This window comes from Parus major, chromosome 7, assembly GCF_001522545.3.
Source record: "Parus major isolate Abel chromosome 7, Parus_major1.1, whole genome shotgun sequence".
NCBI classification, from domain to species: domain Eukaryota; kingdom Metazoa; phylum Chordata; class Aves; order Passeriformes; family Paridae; genus Parus; species Parus major.
This window is the reverse complement of record NC_031776.1, coordinates 2667791-2687478: the sequence shown is the minus strand read 5'-3', so window position 1 is coordinate 2687478 and position 19688 is coordinate 2667791. Positions and strand designations below refer to the sequence as shown.

The following is a 19688-nucleotide window of genomic DNA, read 5'->3' as shown; positions in this document are numbered from 1 at the left end:
CGGGTCCTACCTCCGAATCCGAGGCTCTGCAGGAAATGGGGATGTTTGTAATGTGGCACAAATGGTAATTCAGCCCCTGGTGACATTATATACAACCTCCCTGCCAGATGCTTCCAGCCCCCAAACAGTTGTAAGTATTTCTCTACGGGCCTCAGTTAAATTCCCCCCAGTCTATAAACTCTGGCTTGCTTGGACCAATACCCACAGACTTGATTGCAATAGCAGATGGTTTATTTTTACCTGAGAGTGAGAAGGGGGAGCGTAGATCATGGCCGTGACACATTTCACATGGAGCAGATGTTTCTATTAATGCCAGAATTGGGTGGAAATTCAAAGGATGCTTTTTGCTTTTTTTTTTTTTCCCCCTCAAAACTCTATTTTGCACAATTGCAACTTGCTGAAGTATTCCAATGAATCACTTCCTCTTTTTTTTTTTTTTTTCTTTTTTTCCTGTTTGATTAGTAGGCTCTAAAGGGACAAAAGAATAGTTTTGTATCAGTCTCCCTCAATTACATGTAAAGTACATCTGGACAGAGTCTGAAGATCCATCTTTCACTGGCAGTTGCAAAGCCATCGACATAATAAAATAATGCTCTGATTGGTATTACAAGGCTGCATTTAAATCATTGGCATTCATGCTCTGAGTCCTTTGCAGGGAGCACAAGCCCTCCATTAGAGAAAAGCTTAATTTTATACTGTGATCTGTGTAAGATGTGCAATGAAAATGAGAAAAAAGAGCTTCTGCAGTGCTGGAGACATAATAATAGAAGCAGCTACAATGGATGTCTGGGCAGCTTTTTCAGTTACTTACAAACTGCAGGTGTCAAATGCATTCTGGAAAGAAGCTGAATCCCAGTTTTAATTACAGTCAGCAGGTTGAGGCATAATTCAAAGCTCAATAATACTTTCAACCCATTATAAAACTCCTGCTATCAGTAAGAAGTTTACACCAAGACCAAGGAGAGGACGTGGCCTCCTTGCAGCAGCTCAACCTTGAACTTCAGTATCCCACTGAATATCAAGGATGTTTGGGATTTTACAAAGTACCTACTCCTTGCACGATTATCACAGCAAACCTTGGCATCACATAGAGGCTGAACTAGTCATAGTCATGGTCAGGGTAACAAAGATGTGTCGTTGCAGCTTTCATCAAAGGTTCCTTTGACTCAAATTAGCTTGGGGGAAGGCAAAAAAACCCCAAAAAACAACAAAAGAAAAAGACCCAAAGGAAAAAGAAACCACCTGGCTGGAACTGTGTGGGTGAACCCAGCTAAGTTGTTTGGGCCACCCCAGGTCTCACAAGGTAAGGCTTTATCTGCAATCTGTTTTACCAGCAACAGCAAGTTTATTGAGCTCAGAGTTTAAATTCATTTTGTGCTTGAAGGTACATCAATGCCCAAGTCTTTGGGGCCTTATGCTGATACATATAATAAAGAATCATATTAAACTATTCCATCTATTAATCATTCTGGGGGAAGAGAGCAGGATGTGTGTGGTGGTGTGCTGAACTCAGCTGCTGGGGGCTGCTCTCAGAAGTGGGCAGAGCACTCCCTTAAAGCCAGCAGGCAGAGTCTTTGAAGCAGGAGCTAATGATACCTTACTATGTGGGAAAACACAGCTCTGGGGTCATGGGGGCAGCCAGCACGTGGGGTTGAGGAAGAAGGTCACTGAAGAGGACACAGAGAAGAAAAGCTGCTGGAGATGGAGGGTTTATGAGCAAGGGGGATGCTCCTTGCTTCCACTGTGCCCAGGGAAATACAGTCTTATGAAGCAAAGAGCTTCCTCCTGTCAGAGCACTCAGCCAACAGAGCTGCCCTGTATCACTCAGCTATACCAGAGCAGCCCTGACCTCCAGCCAGAAGGAGAAAGGGGCTCATGGGGAAATCATCTTCCACCAGATGCCAAGAGCCAGGAACTGCCTGGGACCAGAGGACTCACCTGAGGAGTTACAGAGCTGGAATAAGCTACAGGAACAAACCAAAACCACTGGAAGCACTAACTTACCAAACAGTTATATTTGTGCTGACATAACCAGATAAGCTCTATGTCATTACCAAAGATGGCCCCTGGCAGTGGCCTTGTAACCCCTGCACCCTCACAACCCCCTGTGAGGAGGGGCAAGGCCATGAGCCCCATTTCCCCAGGGGAAAGCCTGTCAAAACTGAGCCACTTTCACTCAGTCACCCAGGAAATCTGCTGCTGAGCAGGGAGTGGAACGTGGGCTTTCCTCTGTGGCTGTGGGGCTGCTCTGTGGTCAAACACCCTGTGCTGCCCACAGCTCCTCTGCTCCATCACGGCCACGTCTGCTGTAAGCAAACAGCCAGAGCAGCAGGTGATGCTGTCTAAATCCTCACAGCCATTACAGTGAGAAAACAAGAACTGGGGGGAGGAAAGAACCTGTGGAAAGACCAATCTGATTTGTAACCAAGTGCCAGTCTCAAACAACTACCATATTCCTAGTGACATTAATGAAGTGCATATCAAAAAACAAAGTACTTTAAGAAAATGGAACTGCTTATCCCCATCACCCTAAAATCACCCTGAAAACAGGGTTGGAGGGGCTGTCAGGTCTTTTCCCCAGCTTCTATGATCCTGTGTGGGTGGATCCCTTTCAATAGATGGAGCTTATGGTGCTGGCTTGGCTACTTGTGTCAGAGCTGTCCAGCGTCACATCAGGACCCACGTCTGTGCCATCAGGATCTGCTTGATCTTTAGCAAAGTTGATGAAAACCTGGAAGTTTAAAGGAAAACACTCAGTATGTGGCAGCATAAATAATTTATGATATGAATGAATATAAAGAAGGCATGGCTGTTCATTTGACTGTGAGCCTGGAGAGCACACTCGGGGATGGATCCACACTGAATGTGAGAATTGCAAATTGTTGGGCTTCTATGGGCTCATGTAAATAAATGGATGTGCACTCCTGGACTGAGGAATTGACACCTGGGATCCAAAGGAAATTCCTGCACAGAACCTAATTGTCCTGCAGCTCAGCTTCCTGAAATGCCAGAGAGGCAATGCCCATGCAGTGGCTCATTTTGATCACACTTTAATACAGTCCCATTATTACTTCATAAATCCATCTGTCTCCGTGTAATTGACATCTGTGCACGCACAACTGCAGAGCGTAGAGAGAGTTGTATAAAATCACACCTAACAGCCTTCCTTTCAACAGCAGCTAATGAATACAGAAAGGACTCCTACCAGAACACTCCCTGCAATCACATTTGCATATTCACAAATCCAAGCTGTCCTCCCACAGAATTTGAACTGGGGCTTCCTGTGCTTTGCCTGCCTGTTTCTCTCACAGCCACTGCCCCTTAGTGGAGCAGCACTGAGGAATTCCCCTCCCAGAGTGCTGTGTCACAATCCATAGTGCTGCAGGGCTGCAGCTCTGCTCCTCTCTCTGGGACAAACCTGATATTCCAGGTGCTGGTGCTCAACAGGATGATTTCTTCTGGATAGTCCTTGTGGAAATCCCTTTGCCTGATATGCTCCCCATGAGATTTTGTTGCCATTGGGAATGTTCTTGCAAGGGAAATGGATTGAACCCCAAAGCTAAATTTGGAGTAATGCTAAATGAACTTCCAACCCAAAAGTGAAATTAAGCAAATTTTCAGTACCGGTGGAAAGCCTAGCCCTGGACTTGGGGATGATTCATAGTCCTGCCCTTCACCCACACCCACGAGGCTCCTGAAATCAGCAGTGACTGAGGGAAGAACAAATCCTTTATGTTCCAGGCAGCTTTCTGTGTGTGTTTCCCTAGCACCAGCAGAGGTACCTGGAGGCAGCAGTGCTGATAAAGTACCCCCAGGAGGAATATAGATGGAAATCCCTTTCAAACTGTAGTCTATAGTGTGCAGCAGTCCATTATGTGTAACCATCAGTCTGCTCCCCTGTTAGCAGTTTCAAATGGATGGCCTCACATTTTAATTCCTTACCTCCTCCAGCGTTGTCTGACTCACAGAGAAGTGCCTGATGTTGAAGGCTGCTTTGCTGCCTTCCAGGAGATCAAATATATTCGCTACCCCTCCTGCAGAGACCGGGACGTGGTACTCCACCATCTTGAAATGCCGATCCTGGGGGGACAGGGTCGGTGGGGGAAAGCCAAGAGTCAGCAGATCCAACAGCTGCACCACGGGAGGATGAAGGAGCAGGGGCTGTGGTGTCTTCTGAATGTTACTGTCTGGTAGTGACCAGTGTTTCCCCACTGGGAGTTCCTGTGGGGTTTGTGACTGGGGGAGCACAGCTAAAGCACCAGGGTGGAAGCTCCAGGGTGGCCATAGCATTTTCCAGCTCCAGGTGTGCAGTCTGGGTTCATGCACAGATTGAGTTACAGACAATGGATGGGATTTGTGACTCAGTTACTCTGCTTTTACAATTACTCAGTTACTGGAAGCATCTCATTACCCACTGAACCTGAAGGGGGTTTCCATCCATTCCAGGCTTCAGTGGGAAGGGCATTCCCAGGGCAGGGGGTCACCTCACAGCTGCCTTGCAGGGTCACTGCAGCTGTTTGGCTGATGTCACTTCAGCCACCAGGAACTGGAGTGCTCCAGCCCTCAGACAACATAGCTGAAAGCAGTGACAAGTGTGACTCTGAGAGCTCAGATCTATGTGCACAGAATGTCACAAGATGTCCACCTTGCAAGGATCTTCTTGGTGAGTTTGAGGGGATTTTGAAAGCCTCTCCTGAAAGCATTTTCCCTGCTTACCTTCAGGCATGTATTTGGGAAGTGTGACTTCATGAACTCTGTCAGCGTCTCAGTGCAAACTGTGCTGCTGTTTAAGTGCATCTTCACAGTGAATCCTCTTCCAAACCTAGGGGAAACAGAAAATCACAATTAACACTGTAGAAAAGAGAAAAACAGATGAAGAAAATACTTTGAGAGTGCTGCACAGCTTCTTTGTGGAAATGTAATCCAGGCACGGTGCAGCTTGAATGGGGTCAGGGCTGTTAACCTGGAGTGGAACTTGGTAAGAAGCTGAGCTGTTGTTATAACTAATAAAACCAAAGCTCAGCCTTAATATGCATTTCTCCTTTGGAGCAGTGAACAGATTACTTTAGGGGATGCATTCTGGGAAGACATGATGTGAGGGAGTACAAAGTGCATCAGTTAACACAAGATTTCGGTGGTGTATAAGGGACATGAACCAGGAAAAGTCCATGTTTTGATAACACAGGTCTCATGTTCTGAGCACTCAGAGCTGTAGGTCAGTAACTCCAGAGGCTGTTGAGTGAAAATTAAATAGGTTCATTTTACTGACCTGCTCTTGATGTGCTGCAGAGAGCCAATGCACTGGAAACTCCCATTCACCATGATGGCCAGCCTGGTACAGAGGGCTTCACACTCCTCCATGCTGCAAAACCAACCAAGAAGCTCTAGTAAGTCATTGAAAAGGTTTAAAAACATAGTTAAGTAACTGGAGAACATAATTTATCTTTCCTAAATGGTTGTGAGTCTCTGTGGACACCACACTTAGCCACAACAAACCCCCAAACCTGTCACAACTCGGTGCCCTGAAATAGGGCAAGGACCAGTGGGGAGTGGCAGGGATGTGTCTCTCCACACTTCTGCTGACCCCAAAAAGGGAGGCAGAGCAGCCCAGCCCTACCTGTGGGACGTGAGTATCACTGAGCATTTGTTCTGCACTTCCTCACTGATGATTTTCCAAAGGTGCCGTTTGGCATTGGGGTCCATTCCAGAGCTCGGCTCATCCTGTTGGGAAAGACAGGCCTGAATGGAAATCTGCTCAAAAAGCAAACAAGCCTGGGCTCAGGCAGCAGTTAGTACAGAGGGAATTCCTCCCTCCTGCTATTTTTATTGAGATTTTTTTATCTCACAAAAGCAGCAGGAACACTGGCAGGTGGTCAGAAGTAACGGCAGCAGTCTCGACAGAATTTGGGACAAGGGATATTTATGTCCGCTAGGTATCCAACTTAATATTGGGAATCCTGCTCACACAGCTCTGCACACATTCAGTATGCAGCAAGTGGGAAAACTGCACTAGAAGATATGTTTTAGCAATGGGGTAAGCTCATGGAAGAGCTAGAAATTCACAGTGAAAGACAAGACATTTCTTTTCTTGCAAGGCTGTGCAGGTAAGTTGATAGAAATAAAAACCAAGATAGAGCTGGGAACTAGGAGAGTTTAATTGGCAAATACACAATCTATTTTTGACTTCTGAAGATGCTGCCAGACAAACTGAAAGACTTGCCACTCTCTTATGCCCTCAAAGAAAATATGAGTGTTTGCTGGAACCTGAACTTTCCTGTAATGGTTTCTGTTGTCAGGCCAAGCGTGGGTACATGGGGAGTGTCCCTTAAGCCTGAGGAGGTTTTGTGAGACTGTCCAAGTTCTCCTGCCAGCCCAAGGACCTGCTCCTGTTCCCTCAACAGGGCCCCCATTTCTCACCAGCAGCAGGATGGATGGATTGCCAATAAGAGCCAGAGCAGTTGACAATTTCCTGTTGGTGCCATAGCTGCACATAGAGGTGACTCTGTCCTTGTAGGCCATCAGGTTCAGCCGTTGGAGGAGCTGCAGTACAACCTAGGGAGCGAGAGTTCTGCTTCCACATCCACATCCAGGCCATGGATTATCACACATGTATCTACTGAAAGACTAATTTAAAGGCTCCAAATGACAAAAATGCTGCAAGTCAAGCCCCTTGTTACTCACTCCCTTGATGTCCCCCTCCGGGATGCCGTGCAGCCGAGCGTAGTAATACATGTGCTCTTCCACGGTCAGCAGGTCATCCAAGGCATCTTCTTGAGGACAGTAGCCAAAGAGTGACCAGTGAGCCTCACTGATGTCATTCAAGGACCTGGGTAAGGAGGTTGGCACATAACTGTAAACACACTCAATTGCCAGAATCAAACAAGAGGGAGAAAACCCCTTTTTCCTCCTCCCTACCCCCTTCCCCAGCCCTTGAAGGAAAATGCAGTGGCTCTGCACAGCTCCAGCTTTCAGTTCAGCAGAGGTTGCATGTTCAGTATGCAGCTCTCCAGTTACTGCCAGCACCTCGGGTGGCACAGCTGCCACCAAGCCTCCACCTGTTAAATAAAGCTTTAAGGTGACCCCTACTGGTCTCCAGGTCTGGCTTAGAAGGGGGATCACACTGCTGAGGATCTGAGCCTGATCCCATTTGCAATGGACTGAAGTGGAACAAACACCTCTGAGCAGCAAAATGCAACCCCTTAGGAAGCAACCATGCCACCTTCTAAGGATGAATTCCCTGCCTTATTTATTTTTGCTCTGGTTTGAGTGTTTTATTTCAGACTTTTACATTTTTTTTCCTTTGCCACCCAGCCTTAAAAACTGCTGTCAGGTTGATTTGCTTCTCCAGAAATCATATCCTCCATACCCAGAATGATCCTGGACCCGCAGCCTTCCGCTGGATGCTCCGATGTCCCCTGTCAGCATCTTAAAGATTGTTGTCTTTCCAGCCCCGTTCACACCAAGCAAGCCAAAGCACTGGGAGAGAAAAGTCAAAGTGTAAACCTGCTGTATTTGTAATGCAGAAATATTGCTCTGAGATGGGTGCTCAGTGCCCCTTCTTTCTCCAGCCCCTTGAGCAAGATGAATTGCCAGAGGAACTCAAGAGCATCCCAGAGTTGTAATGGAGGTTGTTTGTGGTGCAGTATACTCCAGTTTATGTTAGGACCATTTGTTTAATATGGTGAAGAATCAAGGATGTGTCTCCAGTAGAGTCATTCCTTTTACTGCAAGGTGCATTTCTGCAGGAGCTCAGGCCAAATCCCCATCATCTCATTTGTGCAAAGCCTCCCTTTGACAGGGACACAGCTGCTCATGGGAGTGGGGTGAGTGAGGCTTGGGCTGGCACTGGTTAAAACCTTGATCAACACAAGGTTTTTGTCACAAAGTGTCACCAAAGCACTACCTAAGTAAGATGAAGAACTGTCTCCCTAGAGTGTAGCTCCCATATCTGTTGGTAAAATCCACATTTTATTGCTAAGGTTGGAGATAGGCAGTTGTGTGTTGCATCAGCCATCACCATTGTGCTGATAATTACTGTTATTTTGCCATCATTAGCACAGACCAGCTGATATGAAAGTCCTCCTGTGCTGGGGATGCACAGCAACCCATAGCTCTTCCCCACCTTGGTCAGTACAGGAACAGGATCTGTGCACAGTCTGCAGTGCAGGGCCACTGCTTCTGCTGACAGGTGGGGATGGTGCCCTAAATCCCACCAGCATCAGGCTGAATTCTGCTAGAAACTAGAGATCTCAATGTCAGTTCTGGCTTAGAAAAAATCCTCTGTCATAAAGACTAGTATCCATGTGAGGATACTGTCCTTTCATCTCAGTGGGACCCAGGCAATTAAAATAAACCAGGTGCCAAGGATTAATTCCAAGCTTCCCCACAAGTCAGGTGCACAGCCTGAGGTAGAATCTGGTCTGCAGTTTCCTCTGGATCTCAGAGGTGCTCTGTGTATTCCTGTCTTCTCACTTCTCAGCGAGGCAACTGCACTGACATGACCAAAGAATGTTTTTTTCTTTGGAGTTAATTTTAGGTCCTAATTCATGAAAATGTGTGTTCAGCTGAAGTGACTTGTCTTCCCCTGATGGGAAAAGACAAGCAGATAAGCCTGACTCACCATCTCCCATGCAGTTCAGATGAGTAATTTCAGCTGGACATGTTCAGCTGTCTTCATTTACCACCTGGTGATCCCCAGTGACACCCCCAAGACTGCACTGTACAAACAGAGCACGCAGACATTTTGCTCTGAATACAGCTCCATCAATTCCCATCCACTTTCCCTTTTTCTAGAGCCTTCTGACTATCACTTGATGTCCCAAATCTACCAGGAGCCTTTTGTCACTGCTGTAACCCCAAGAATCAATAAATGAGGCAAAGAAAGGAAGGGGCCAGAGCAGAAGAAACCATTAGAGAACATGACAGTGACACAGGAAGGTGCCCACAGCCTTCCCCCATCGCTCACCTCCCCAGCAGGGATCCCAAGGCTGATGTTTTTCACTGCTGTGATGCGTTTGTGAGGGAGGTGGTAGATCTTGGTGAGGTTCTGGAGCTGCACCATGTCAAAGTCAGCTTTGCCAGACTCCACCCGGCTCCTCTCTGCCTGGACATCCCCATCCTCTACGGCTGTGGGCGGCAGCAGGGAGGCTTTGCCATGGACTCTGTCAAACAGGAACCTGGGGGAGGGCAGAGAGGGACTCCAACAACAGCCAGCAGTTGGGATAGATCCCAGGGAGCCTCCTTGTGAGATCCCAGGGCATGCACACAATACTCAGAGAAACAGTTTCTATTCTTTCCTCATATTTTCTTCACCCAGTGTTCTCTTCCTGCCTGTTTTACTCCCCTCTTTTTACTCTCCAGCAAATACTCTGGGCTGGAGCAGGTCCTGCCTTGTGGACACGCTCCTAATGCAGGTGACAGGAATGTTCTCACTCCCCTCTGTGTGCACCTGGGGCAGAGGAGATGGGGAGAGCCAAACAGAGGAGGTTGTCAGTGGAATGACTGCCCTCAGCAACAGCTGAGCATGCACCCACCAAAACCCGAGCCAGGGCTGCAGTGCCAGCCATCACCAACTAGCAGGGTACTCTGTAAACTACACCTCTGCTAATTAATACTCTAATCACTGGGTCTTCTGCCAGACAAAACTCACTCCACACTCACAAATTGTCCTGGAAATGTATGGGCTTCATAATTGACAGTGATGGTGTGGGAGCCCAGAATGAAACCACGGAGCTCTGGCTCCAGGTGTTACTTACTCCAGGACGTTGTTCCAGACTCTCTGAATCATCCTGTCGTGAACTGCGAGGCGAATGGCAAAGAACACGGTGCCCTGGATGAACATGGCCAGCAGCTTGGATGTGGTCTTGTCCAGCTCAAAGGTTTTGTCAGGGTAGTCCACTCCATAGGCTTTTAAGAAGCCCAGCAGTGCCTGGTCCTGCGACAGTTCAATCAAGCCGTAGCCAAAGCAAAATTGTGGGAAGAGAAGGAACGCGTGCCTTAAATTTTCAGCAAGATCACGCAAGCCCTGGAAAAAAACAAAGAGCAGCACAGTCAGTCACTGCTTTTATCCATGGAATAAATTCATAGGTTTTACTGTGGGACTGAAGTGTAACAATTACATTGGGATTTGCCTGTGTCTCAGAGCAGAGATAAATTGAGAGCAAGCAAAGAGCTCTGCAGACAGCTCGTTTCACAGGCACAAGGTCATAAAAGTCAACAGGCAGCTCTGAGGTTGTGATCACCCATAGTAAACAGCAGCCAGTTCCCAGGATGGTCCCTGCTGCTGCTCCAGCACCCAGAACCCACCCATGAGCCAGAGCTGAGTCCTGCCACTGCACCCCTGTAATCTGTCGAGCACAGCCTGCTCCCCTGGAGCACTGCCCTGTCTGTTTTCCTTGGAAAAACATCTCCATAAAACAAAAGATTTGGCTTTTCTAGACACAGAAGGGCTTTTCCAGCTAATTCACAGCCAAACATCCCAGTGCAGTCTCACAGTAAAGAACTCTGGTACATTTCTAGCAGAATAAAGGATTAGTGCACAAAGCAAACTGGAGAGGCTCTAAATTAGCATGGAAGGGAACTGACTCCCTGCCACTGGGGCACAGAGGGATGAAAGGTGATCATAACTGAATATCCCTAAAATCCAAGGGGTTGCTGAACAAGCTCTGTCCAGATAGAGAGAAAAATCCAACCCAGCTATTGTAATTGCTCTCCATAAAAAAAAAAAAAAAAAAAAAAAATCTAAGTGTAAGGTGTGCTTTTTATCCCAGCCATTCCCTGAGAGATCTCCATTTAAGAGGGGGCTTTAGGGAGCCATCACTGTCTCTGGGTTGTTTTTCATCCTTGCAGGGAGAAGATGACTGCATTACAGGCTGAAATGACAGACAGCTGGTGCTGGGTTAACTGCAGCACATGTCACTCTGGGCAGTGACATTCAGCTGTCACTCCCCACAGCTCGTGCTGCGAGAACTCAGCAATGGTTTGAAGTGTCTATCAACAGCTTTTTATTAAGCATCTCCACCCACATCCTGCCCTTCATCTTCCATCACCAGGGTGGTTATAAAGACAGTCCTCAGTTTTTTCCCCTCTCCTTTCATGTTCTCCCCTCTATCACCACCATTTCCTTCTCTGCTGGGGAATGCAGATTTACAGACAAGCAAGATCCATATGTGACTCATGTCCCATCTGTAGGGAGCCCTGTGAAATCCTGTGACTGTGTCCAGCTGCTATCAAAGGCACCAAGCCCACAAGAAGTCTCCTGCTGTGTCACCACAGGGTCAGAACTGCTGGGGCTCCTACCTGGTCCGTGGCCTTTTCCTGGGAGAGCAGGAACACAACCGAGTGAGTGATAATGGTGTTGATGCCGAAGAACAAGTTGACACAGACATAAACAATGAAGGCCATCCCTGTTTCCTTGAAAAACCCAGCCAGCAGGTACATCCAGGAAAATGATGCATATCTATAAATACCAACAGAGCAGAGAAAACCATGGTAACTCAAAGGCTACTTTGAAAACAAACCACTGAAGACATCTGACAACACGGAATCATTGGATGGTTTGAGTTGGAAGAGAGCTTAAAGCCCATCCAGCTCTACCCCCTGCCATGGGCAGAGACACCTGCCACTAGATCAGGTTGCTCCAAGCCTTTTCTAACCTGGCTTTGAACACTTCCAGGGTTGGAACATAATAGTTCTGTTTTGGCATGTAACTACAATTCCACATTGCAGAGCTTAAAGAAAGAAAAAATGCCTTTGTGTCTGTTAGAATTTGGAGAAAAAGGTTTATTATACATACTTTGAACATGGAACCCCACCTGAAAACAAAGAGACTGGGCCTGGAGGATTTACAGCCAGGGAGAGTTTGTCTAAGTTTTCCAGAATTGTGCTACTGCTGTTTGTTTTTCTCTGTGATATTGAAACACTCTTGAACTTTGCAAGAGGTCAGCAAGCGTTGGCTTACAGCTTGGGCTGCTGCTGGGACCTTGAATATTTCTATATCCTCACAAAGGCTTTGCTCTGAATAAAGCAGGCATAACAACAGTGCTTCACCTCCCTGCTCCTGGAAGGAGCAACTTAGTCACTGTTTGTGAAGGGCATGTTGAAGAGAAAAGCCCAGGTATTCCCCCCCTGGATCTCAGACTGCAAGATCCAGTTCTTCACCCTGTGCAGTGATATTTAAATAACTAAGCTCCACACTTACCCAAACAGTAAGAGCAGAAGAAATACTGCCACTAAGTTACTGTTGTTGCAGAAAGCTGGGATCTGGAAGGCTGAAATAACTCCTACAGAGAGTCCAATAGGGACCATAAAAAGTACCTGCAAAATGATATTAAAAAGATGTTACTAGGACAACAGTTCTGAAACACCTTCCTACAACAATATGGAAGAAACAATGCCAGGACTGAATCTGCACAAATGCAGCTTGGCTTCTCTAATGGAAACCAAACACAGGTGGGCTCTCAGTTCTCCCTAGATGAATTGCAGATGAATTCCCACAAAGCCTCTCTGAATAGGCAAAGCCTCAGCACTGAGGACTGTGGGCAGAAAGTACCTTAAAAAAAGGTTGTGAATGAAAAATACCCCTTTGGGTTTTCTGTTAGCCTTGCAGTCAGACCACTTCATTGTGCCCTGTAAATCTTTATAGTGTTGAGTCAAGCCAGAGACCTACCAAATGTCTGCCTGGAGAGCTTCCTCTCTTCCCCAGCTTTGGGATTTAGCAGAATTTACTGGCAGGGATTCACTGAGAAATATCAAGTTGCCGAGAGCGCTGGATTAGTTTCAGCCCGCTGAATACCGACTGTGCAAGGGCTCTGGGGATTTTTCCACAGGCTGATTTACAAATATGCAGTGTTGGAGTCAGGGCCTGGAGCAGGCAGGCAGGCACAGGCCTGCTCCATCCTCCCTGCTGTGCTGCAGCTCAGGGCTGCACTGCCAAGCCAGGCTGGGGCCACGCTGCCTTGGGACCCCTTCCAGCCCTCCTTCAGGGCAGGGGATCCTTGTGCTGCTGCTTTGGGACCCCTTCCAGCCCTCCTGCAGGGCAGGGGATCCTTGTGCTGCTGCTTTGGGACCCCTTCCAGCCCTCCTGCAGGGCAGGGGATCCTTGTGCTGCTGCTTTGGGACCCCTTCCAGCCCTCCTGCAGGGCAGGGGATCCTTGTGCTGATGTCTGCACTCATCAGCTCCTCCAGGCAGGCATTTCTGGCTCACATTTCCCATGGGATTTCAGCCCTTAGTCCTCCTTGCACCAAAGAGTCACCCAAATGCCCTTGAAGATTTCCTGTTTTCAGGAAGCTATGGAATCACTGGGATTTTAAGCACTTGCAGATCTGCATCAACAGGAATTTGTGGGATAGGTGGAGCTGGTCACCGCTGCAGCCCAGCTGGCAATGCCCAGGCTCAGGAGCTGAGCTTGGCTGCACTGCCCACTCCCTGTGTGAGGGTCTGACACCCTGCACCACAGGGAATGCAGAAGACACAAAGCACTTCAGCCTACAGACACTACAAACATTTTTCCTCTTGGCCCAGCAATGTTTTCCAACAGTGCCATGAACCTCTGCACCAGGAGGAAACTCAACTCCAGGAGGAGCAAGGGCACTGCCTATGCCAGGGAATGCAGCACACTGCTGGGAGCTCAGCAAGGTACATCTGTGCAGCACTGTGAAAAAGAACTGCTCAGATCCTGTAAGGCTGCATTTGTAGCTTTCCTTGGCTTAAAAACTTTATAACACAGACTCTTACAGACAGCATTCAAGCCAGAGATGGGTTTTTGCCCAGCAGGGTTGTGTCAGCAGTGGGATGCCTGCTGCTGTCCCAGCCAGGGTTCCCAGACTGGCTGCAGCCTGGAGCCCTAAAGCCTCACCCCAGATTTGTGGAGCCTGGGTGACAGCAGATCCAGCCCTGCTGTCAGAGGAGCAGCTGGCTGCTGGAATGGAAATCAAGCTGCAGCCTGCTCTGTGCTGCTCCTGTATAAACGTGCTGGGTGTTTTACACACACTCCAGAGACCAGGAATGCCTTTGCTTAGCAGAACCCAGTGCTGCAGTTCACATTTAATTGTCCCCAATGCCTTGGAGAACAATTACTACACAACACTCTTGGCAGCAATAAGAAGAAGTCTCGGCAACCAACTTTAAATAAAGAACTTTTTTTCCCCATGCTGTGTAATGCTCCTCCTGGTGCATTTAGGAATGTGAATTATTTACCAGGTCATAAATGAAGTTGGTCACCCAGTAGGTTGTCATCCCAATGCCTGAAATGTGCTGCAGCTGCTTGGCTTTGGTTTGGTGCTCCTTGACCATGTAGAGCACAAAACTTGCTGTGGTGATGGAGTAGCCCACCAAAACAGACATGGACACTATGATGTCCAGTAAGCTGTTGAGCCTGGGAGAAAAGGGGAGAAAGATGCATTTAGTGAGTGAAAGTGGCAGATTTCCCTCACTGTGAGGGAGTGGTCAGAGCTCAGAAGCAATAAAGTCCTGATTCTGGGATAGCATCTTTTATAATCCTGGAATGCTTTGGGGCTGGAAGGGACCTCAAAGCCTATCCCATTTCATTCCCTGCCATGGGCAGGGACACCTTCCACTGTCCCAGGTTGCTCCAAGCCCCATCCAGCCTGGCCTTGGACACTTCCAAGGATGGCCTCACCACCCTCACAGAGGAGAATTTCTTCCTTTCTTTGCTCCCTTTGCTGATGGCAATGATGCCCAGCAAAAGGGACTCACAGCACTGAGCTGGAATGCTGGACCCCAGCATGGAGTGGAAAGGCCAAAAGGAAAATTATATCATTACTTATTATTATTATTATTATTATGCCCAAGCACACAAATGTGTGAGGCTGTAAGTGTGACCTCCAGATCTCCATGAGATCCTGCAAAAAAACCCTCACAGGAATCCCCAGCTCTGGTGGCAAGTAGGACACTATTCATGTATAGAGGGAATGAACATAAGCAAGAACAATTTCATCACTTAGAGTAAGATATCCAGTAATTTAGGCTGGTTTATGGTTTCCAATAAACTGGTTTGCTCCTTTTAAAGCTAAAAAATTCAGGCATCGGCCAAATGAATCTTCTTACATTACTTGTTCTTGACTCTGTCCTCCAGGATATGGGTGAGCTGATAAGAAAATACCTACAGGGGAAAAAAAAAAAAAAGATAAATTGAAAATGTGTCCAAATTAAAGCTTCCTTCACCAGCTCCTGATATGACAGAAAACTGAGAGAGAAGAGAAGAAAAGCAGATCAAAAGTGTGTGTCTGCTCTGTCATCTCTGTGTGATCTTGGGCAGAATTTTGAGCATTCTTGTTTTTCCTAGGACTTCACTTGGCTGCACAGCAGATCTGAAACTCAAACCCTAGGCCTTGTTCCTCCATCTGTCTGGCTGCCAGCACCATTCCCTTCCCACACCTCAAATCAGGCACGTGGGCCTGTGTATTCCAGCTTAGATTCCTCACCACTGACACCTTCAAAACTGATGAATATGTTCTGTTTCGAGGCTGCTGTCTGGTGATCCCACCTCATTCCATTTGTTCTCTCCTCACCAGGAACAAGTCTTTCCCTGCTGCCTTTCTCCACAGCTGCTACCTGCCTTGACTTTCTCCATATGGATGTCTTTCTCCATATGGGATCTGTGGAGGTGAGAGCAGAAACCCAGGTAAGCTACAGACACTTTTGCCCTCAGTGTGGCAGTGAGTTAATTCTGAACTATTCTGTCTTAAGAAGCTAGGAAAAAAAAACAAACAAAAAAAATAGTCTTTTGTTCACAGTTACTAGTAAAAATTTAATTACCATACTGGTAAATCCCCTGCAATGTTATCCAAAAAAATCCATTAAAAATGGGTTTGTATGAAGCCCAAACTGCAACTGAGAAATTCTCTGCTCATGTGCAAGTATCCTCAGTGTGGTTTAAGTACTCCTTCTCCAAGGAGAACACCTAGGATTGCTCACCACAGTGCTTTTGCCATGTCTGGAGGCAATTTGTGTCCACAAAAGCAAATGGAAAAACATGGAGTGGCCAGATCCAACCTCCAGTGCAGGTCTCTGCCTTGGCCCCACCAGGATGACAGCCCAGCCTCTAAGACTCCAGAGCCTGAGAATGGGCTCCCATGTTTATGTGCCTAAAGATGAGGCCCTCAATTTGTATTTTGATACCTCATCAAGTAAATGCCTCATGGAGTGCTGAGGCACCTCCAGCTGCTCTTAAATCCAGAGAATTTCTAGACTGTGCCACCTGTGGAATTTAAACTCCTCACAGCCAGGTGCCAGACCTTAGGAATGATGTGATGAAGAACTATTCTGGGTAATTTTCCCTAAGAATGGGCACTCTGACAGAGAGACCAGAAGGGAGGAGCTTGAGGGTTTAGCTGACCAAAGAGCATTCTGAGCAAATGAATTTGAAAGGGAGGATTTAATCAGAAATTAATTTTGGAGACAAAAATACCCCAACCAAACCTCAGTCTTGTCATCAGTGAGAAAATGGGATTAAAATTTTGGACTGCTGATAAAGCCATACAAACAGCCAGGAAATGTTTCCCTTCTTCAGAAGGGAGAGAGAGAAAGAAAGATACTGTCTGTCTAATCTGTTAATACTTCACTATAAAGCCATTTTCCTTTACTGGAGCTTAGGCTAGAAGTCAAAATTTCCATTTCAATGCTTCCTCCTTTTTTGTTAGCTGGGATTGAGAGAAGAGAAAGCACAATGTACATAAGTCAAAAGCTATTATGACTTGCTTAGTGACAGGGAAAAAAGCTTTTTATGTATTTTTTTTTTTAAATATATACCCACTCTAAGTCAAACCTCTAAAGCAGGACTGGCACCTCTTTCTGAAGCGACAGCACACTTTTATCTGACCATTTCAGTGGTTCTTAAACCTTCATTTATTTGTCACAACAACAAGAACTCGATGGAGCTGCCAGGAGCGTACCCCACGGAACGTGCCTTCAGTTGTATTTCAGACTGGATTTACTCCACCTCAGGGGAACCAGCCTCATCCATTCATTTCATTTCTCCCCTCCTCTGCCTTGGATGATTAGTGGTAAGCAGAGAATTGTCTGGTCATTTGCTACTAAGCATTTCTTTCCAAAAACACGTAAGCAGCAGGACAGATGGAACAAAAACCGCTCCTGTTCTTTCCCCTTGAAAATTGCTGTTTTGCTGGTATAAAACTTTCCCTGCAATAACTTTCTGGCTGTTCACAAGAGCTTCCTGCTTTTGCTCTTGCTACAGCATGTGTTGGGAATACAGAGACAGAGCAAGGAGCTTCACTGCTTAATAATTCAGCTGCTCTGGGATGTTCCTGCCACTGGAAGCGCCTGGCTGGGGACTCCTCTCCTGGCAGCTGGGCTGCAGCTCTGTGATGTGTAAGCTGAGGGCACACTGCAAACCCCAGAGGGGATGGCCAGGGCCTGTTTGAGAAGGCTCTGGTGTCACTCTCTGAGCTGAGCTGAGTCTTGGTGCAGTGGTGTGAGCTGGGAAGCAACGCTGGCACCGCTTGTGATCAGCACCTGCTGCTGCTGGAATTCTGGGTGTCACACTCAAAGCTTCAGGCCTGATGCCTGATTCTATTATAGCTCAATTCAGGTATGTCCTGTGAGCCAAGAGACACTGCCACCTGTCCCTGTGTCACCAGGGACAGCAGCTCTCTTAGGTGAGCAGAGCTAGGCCTGGCCAGGACATGGCTGGAAGGGCACAGTTTGTCCAAGAAAGTCAATCAGGAGAGTATTTCTGCACACAATTACTGCTCTTGGCAGAACAGAGCCCAGAAATACCTGTGTAAGATTTCTCAATATAAATCTCTCTCTTGTTTCTGCACCCTGGCCCTCTCTGGAGGCAGACACAGACAGGTGTCTCCAGACAGGTTTGTGCTCACACTGCACTTTGAAAGGGGCTAAACTGCAAAGGGAAAGGCAGGGTGCCCTGGTTTACCAGCAGGAATTTGTGTTGCCTGCAGTGTGTAACTGAGGGGAAGCTCTGAGGACCCCAGATGGCTCACCAGCACTCCTTGGATCTGTGTATGTCAGATGTCAGAGGAAAAACACAGTTGAAAATGATGTTTCTCATTTAATCTCACCCTCCCTGCCCTCACACCCTGGGCTGCTCTCAGCAGAAGGGTGACATATTAAAATTTCCTAATCTAACCCACCCCTGGAGATGACCTAGAGGAGCTTTTCTCTGCATAACTAATGGGCACCTGTCAAGTGACAGCCCTTCCAGTGCCACATGAGTGGCAATAAATCAAACAGCAACCACTGGCATTGCTCAGATGAAGTGTTTTATGTAAGAGCTGGGGTCCTCCCTGCCCAGCTCCCCTGAGCCTCTGACTAAGACAAATGAACTTTGTGATTTGTTCATGCTTTTCAATTCTGTTTTGAAGGAATTGCAGAACAGTGAATAAAGAAATGGCCTCATTGAAGGCAAGGTAAGTGTTGTCATTGATTTCAGCAGAACCAGGATATCCCTGCAAAGGGGAGAAGTTATCTGCTCATATAAAGAGACACTTACCATATCTGGAAGTCTCATTTTTTGGCAAGTTGGCTCGAAGAATGAAGTTGTTCAAGCTGTTGAGATAGGCTGGGAGGCTGTGATAACCCTCAGGATTGTACCACACCTGATGGAGAAATTGAAACAATTTGGGAGTTGTTACTGACAATGTGTTGGTTTGTCCTGCTTCACTTGTGCAAACTACCTCAAATTTCAGCCCTGGTGTTCTACAACATTTTCACTGAGCTGAACCAGAGAAATGGGCATATCAGAATGCACCAGCCAGCCCTCATTATGGTACATACATCCCCTCATGAGATAAAGGTGCTACTAATTGATCTTTTCACCTCTGTATAATCAAATTATGACAGCAGAAAAATTGCCTCCTGCTAGCAAAAGAAGTGAGACCAATACAGAGGAATGGGGAAAGAAAATAAAATGAACTGCAAGTCATCTTTGTCATTCCAAGCTGCAGATTTCAGGAGGTTTTGGTTTCTTTTTTTGGAATGTCCATGAACTTGACATCCTGAGTCCCACGCTTCCCATGGCAGGATGAGCAGCTGGAGGTTGCTTACCTTAGTCAGTGTTCTGTTGGGGGGCACTGGCCTGATGTCAAACTGCAGATCTGCTGTCAAAGGCAGCCCAAAGCTCCAGCCACCATACCTGAGTGAACACCAGAAGGAAATGCATTGCTGCCCTCACCCCAATTCTCTGATTCCCTTGGATTGGCCACACCAACATGCCACTGCCCCTCCCCAGACAATTCCAGCCTGACTTCAGAGAGCCTATCCCAGAGTGGGGCTATGCCACCTCTCCTGTGGGAGCTTTTCTTTGGGGGGAAAAAAAAACATTGTCACAAAACTGCTGGAAGCCTCCATTTGAGGAAGGTCCTGGAGCTCTGTGGACTCCTGAGCTGTGCACCTGCCACTCTGGAGCGAGATGCTGACCCAGGAGATGAGCAGCTCCGTTTACCAGTGGACGGTTGTCCAGATGGACACATCTCCTGCCAGCCTTAGTGCAGGTGACCTCTGGCCCAAGCCCTGCTGTGCAGCTGCCTGGCAGAGCCCAGACCCCCAGCTCCCAGAGCCCCACAGCACAAGGAAACGCTCAGACTCTGCTCTCCCTGGAATGATACGCTCCTTCAAGCGAAGCGCACACCGAGACTCTTCAGAGAATCAAACCTGGAGGAAAATCTCTCCCCAGGGTTTACTTCATGAC

At 47.3% G+C, this 19688-nt stretch overlaps 1 protein-coding gene across 1 annotated transcript in view; it reads right to left on the bottom strand.

Moving 5' to 3' along the window:
- Positions 1–426: 426 nt before the first annotated feature.
- Positions 427–19688, bottom strand: part of ABCA12 (ATP binding cassette subfamily A member 12) — a 78885-nt gene continuing 59623 nt past the window's right edge. The window contains 16 exon segments of the mRNA XM_015635530.3: positions 427–2731; positions 3943–4080; positions 4717–4822; positions 5270–5362; positions 5618–5721; positions 6418–6552; positions 6682–6826; positions 7367–7476; positions 8966–9176; positions 9756–10024; positions 11299–11458; positions 12200–12315; positions 14198–14375; positions 15068–15122; positions 18492–18597; positions 19046–19133. Of these exon segments, the coding sequence (XP_015491016.1) occupies positions 2612–2731; positions 3943–4080; positions 4717–4822; positions 5270–5362; positions 5618–5721; positions 6418–6552; positions 6682–6826; positions 7367–7476; positions 8966–9176; positions 9756–10024; positions 11299–11458; positions 12200–12315; positions 14198–14375; positions 15068–15122; positions 18492–18597; positions 19046–19133 (2134 nt within the window). The 3' untranslated portion in view covers positions 427–2611.